The 2,301-nt window shown below is 59.0% G+C and overlaps 1 protein-coding gene across 1 annotated transcript in view; it reads right to left on the reverse strand.

Moving 5' to 3' along the window:
- Positions 1 to 5: 5 nt before the first annotated feature.
- Positions 6 to 2,301, reverse strand: part of DAPK3 (death-associated protein kinase 3) — a gene marked incomplete at both ends in the record, with an annotated part of 2,911 nt that continues 615 nt past the window's right edge. Inside the window, 6 exon segments of the mRNA XM_010074848.1 lie at positions 6 to 522; positions 714 to 759; positions 1,305 to 1,457; positions 1,557 to 1,583; positions 1,749 to 1,797; positions 1,978 to 2,166. Coding sequence (XP_010073150.1) covers positions 6 to 522; positions 714 to 759; positions 1,305 to 1,457; positions 1,557 to 1,583; positions 1,749 to 1,797; positions 1,978 to 2,166 — 981 coding nt within the window.

Here is a 2,301-nt window from a genome sequence, read left to right on the forward strand (position 1 = left end):
CTCGCCGCTCTGCAGCTTCTCCCGCTCGATGGACCACACCAGCTCCTGGACAAACTTCATCTCCGAGGCCACCTGCTTGGCCAAGGCCTCGTAGTGGTTCTCCAGCTTTCGGTAACGCCTCTTGAGGCCGTTGGCCGCTTGCACCACGCTCTTGGTCTCCTCCTGCGCTTGTTTCTTCAGGGCTTCCGTCTTCTGCAGCTCCTGGCGGATCTGGCGGAGGTCCTGGCTGATGCTTTCGTTCTCCTCCTTGTACCACGACTCCTTCTCTTCATAGATGGACAGCAGTGCCTCGATGTCCTCCTGGAAGGACTTCTTGTTCCTCTCCAGCTCTCGGAGGCTCTCCTCGGCTGCAGCCACCTCCTCCATGACCTTGGAGAAGCGCTCAAAGTTGATGTACGTATTGTTCGGCGGCATACTGGAGTGGGACTTGATGGTGTACTCCTTCAGGCGCGTGGTCTTCAGCCGGCGGCGCTCAGGCTTCTTGCTGTTGTCTTCGTTGCGGACGTTCCTCCTCTTGATCACCTGCAAAGGGGGAACATCGCAAGCGTGGGTCACAGCAGGAGCCAGACGGGCTTTTCACCCACCCACCGTCCCCCAGCAGCACCAAACGAGCCCCGACTCGGGGCTGGAAGAGCCCTGGAGAGCTGCCGGTGCATCAACACCCATCCCCAGATGTCTGACATCCAAAAAGTGACAATTTTTTAACTTCTCACCTTAATCCAAGAGTGTTCCAGGCTTTGAGCGATGGTCATCCGCTTCCTGCAATGACAGCAAGGCTGCAACCAAGGGGCAGAGGCTTTGCAGCCTCTGTCCCAGTTAAACTCCCAGAAGAGCAGCTGGGATCCGATCACCTTTGGGGTGTGGATGAGCCCAAACTCGCTGCACTCGGGGCCGCCCCAGACCAGGGCCACATCCAGCCTGTGTGTCCTCAGCCACCCTCCCAGGAGCAGAAGATCCCGCAGGAATGTCCTGACCAATGTTCCATCACACAGCACCACTGCTCACACCCCAGCCCAAGCCTTGATCCCTTCCAAATCCTTTTCAGCTGAGCTGCTGCACCCGTGGGGTGGCCCCAAAATTCACCCCAAGCCTGACACGGGGGAGAAATTTTGATTTCCAAATGTTTTGCAACACCAAATCCTACACGCAGCAGGAGAGTGATAAATGCCTCTGGGCAGGCAGCAGGCAGGCTCAGAGCTAAACCCCAGCGCTGGCAGGAGATGTGGGAGCTGCCTGTACCCGGGGCAGCAGGAGGGGTCACCCCCTCTCCCAGGGTAATCCCAGCTCCGCTCCCTGTCTCTCACTTGGGGTCCTTGACAAGCAGGCGGCGGATGAAGTCCTTGGCCAGCTCGCTGGTGTTGCTGAAATACTCCTCGTCGAAGTCGTAGTTGACGGCGGAGATGTTGGTCAGGGTCTCTTGCTTCGTTTCCCCCAGGAAGGGGGAGGCTCCGCTCAGCCTGCAGCGAGAGAGGGTTGTGACACCCCAAAAATGGGACAGCCCGAGACGGGGGGCTTGCCCCGCAAAGCCTGTCTCCCCCAGACCCCCTTATACTCACAGGATGTAGGTGATGACCCCGATGCTCCTGGAAGAGAGAGGAAGGTGAGGCTGAACCCCGCAGAGCACCATCGGTCCCCCCTCTGCGCTTTCAGCAAGAGGGGAGACACACCAGCACGAGCCTGGTCCTGGGGACCGGCCACTGGTGCCACTGGGGCAGCACTGGAAGGTGCTGGGGAGGGGATTCACTCACCACATGTCAGCCTCCAGACCCAGGGGTTCATAGTTCACAATTTCTGGGGCTTTAGGAGGAAAGAAGGGAAAAAATGGGCTTATTTTGGGGGGAAAGAAGCCCATTCCCACAGATCCATCCTGGCAGCTGCCCAGCTGCCGCACCAGGGCTTTGGGCATCTCTCTGGGATTAACCCAAAGCTTCCAGAGCCCCCAAGAGCCCCCCAGGAACACGGTGAGCCAGGTCTCACCTACAAACTCCGGGGTCCCAAATATATTCTTGAATTCATTCCCAGCTTCGATCTTGTGGGCAATCCCAAAATCGATGAGTTTGATGCGAGGGTTTGGCACGTTCTTGTCCAGCAGCATGATGTTCTCCGGCTGCGGGGGGAGAGAAGCCGGCATTCACCCCCACATGCTCACTGATCCCAGAGCCAGCCCCAGCGCTCCCTGGGGAGATCCCAGAGCCAGCCCCAGTGCTCCCCAGGGAGATCTCAGAGCCAGCCCCAGTGCTTCCCGGAGAGATCCCAGAGCCAGCCCCAGTGCTCCCCAGGGCGATCTCAGAGCCAGCCGCA

Source organism: Pterocles gutturalis, unplaced genomic scaffold (genome assembly GCF_000699245.1).
Source record: "Pterocles gutturalis isolate BGI_N339 unplaced genomic scaffold, ASM69924v1 scaffold47452, whole genome shotgun sequence".
NCBI lineage: Eukaryota > Metazoa > Chordata > Aves > Pterocliformes > Pteroclidae > Pterocles > Pterocles gutturalis.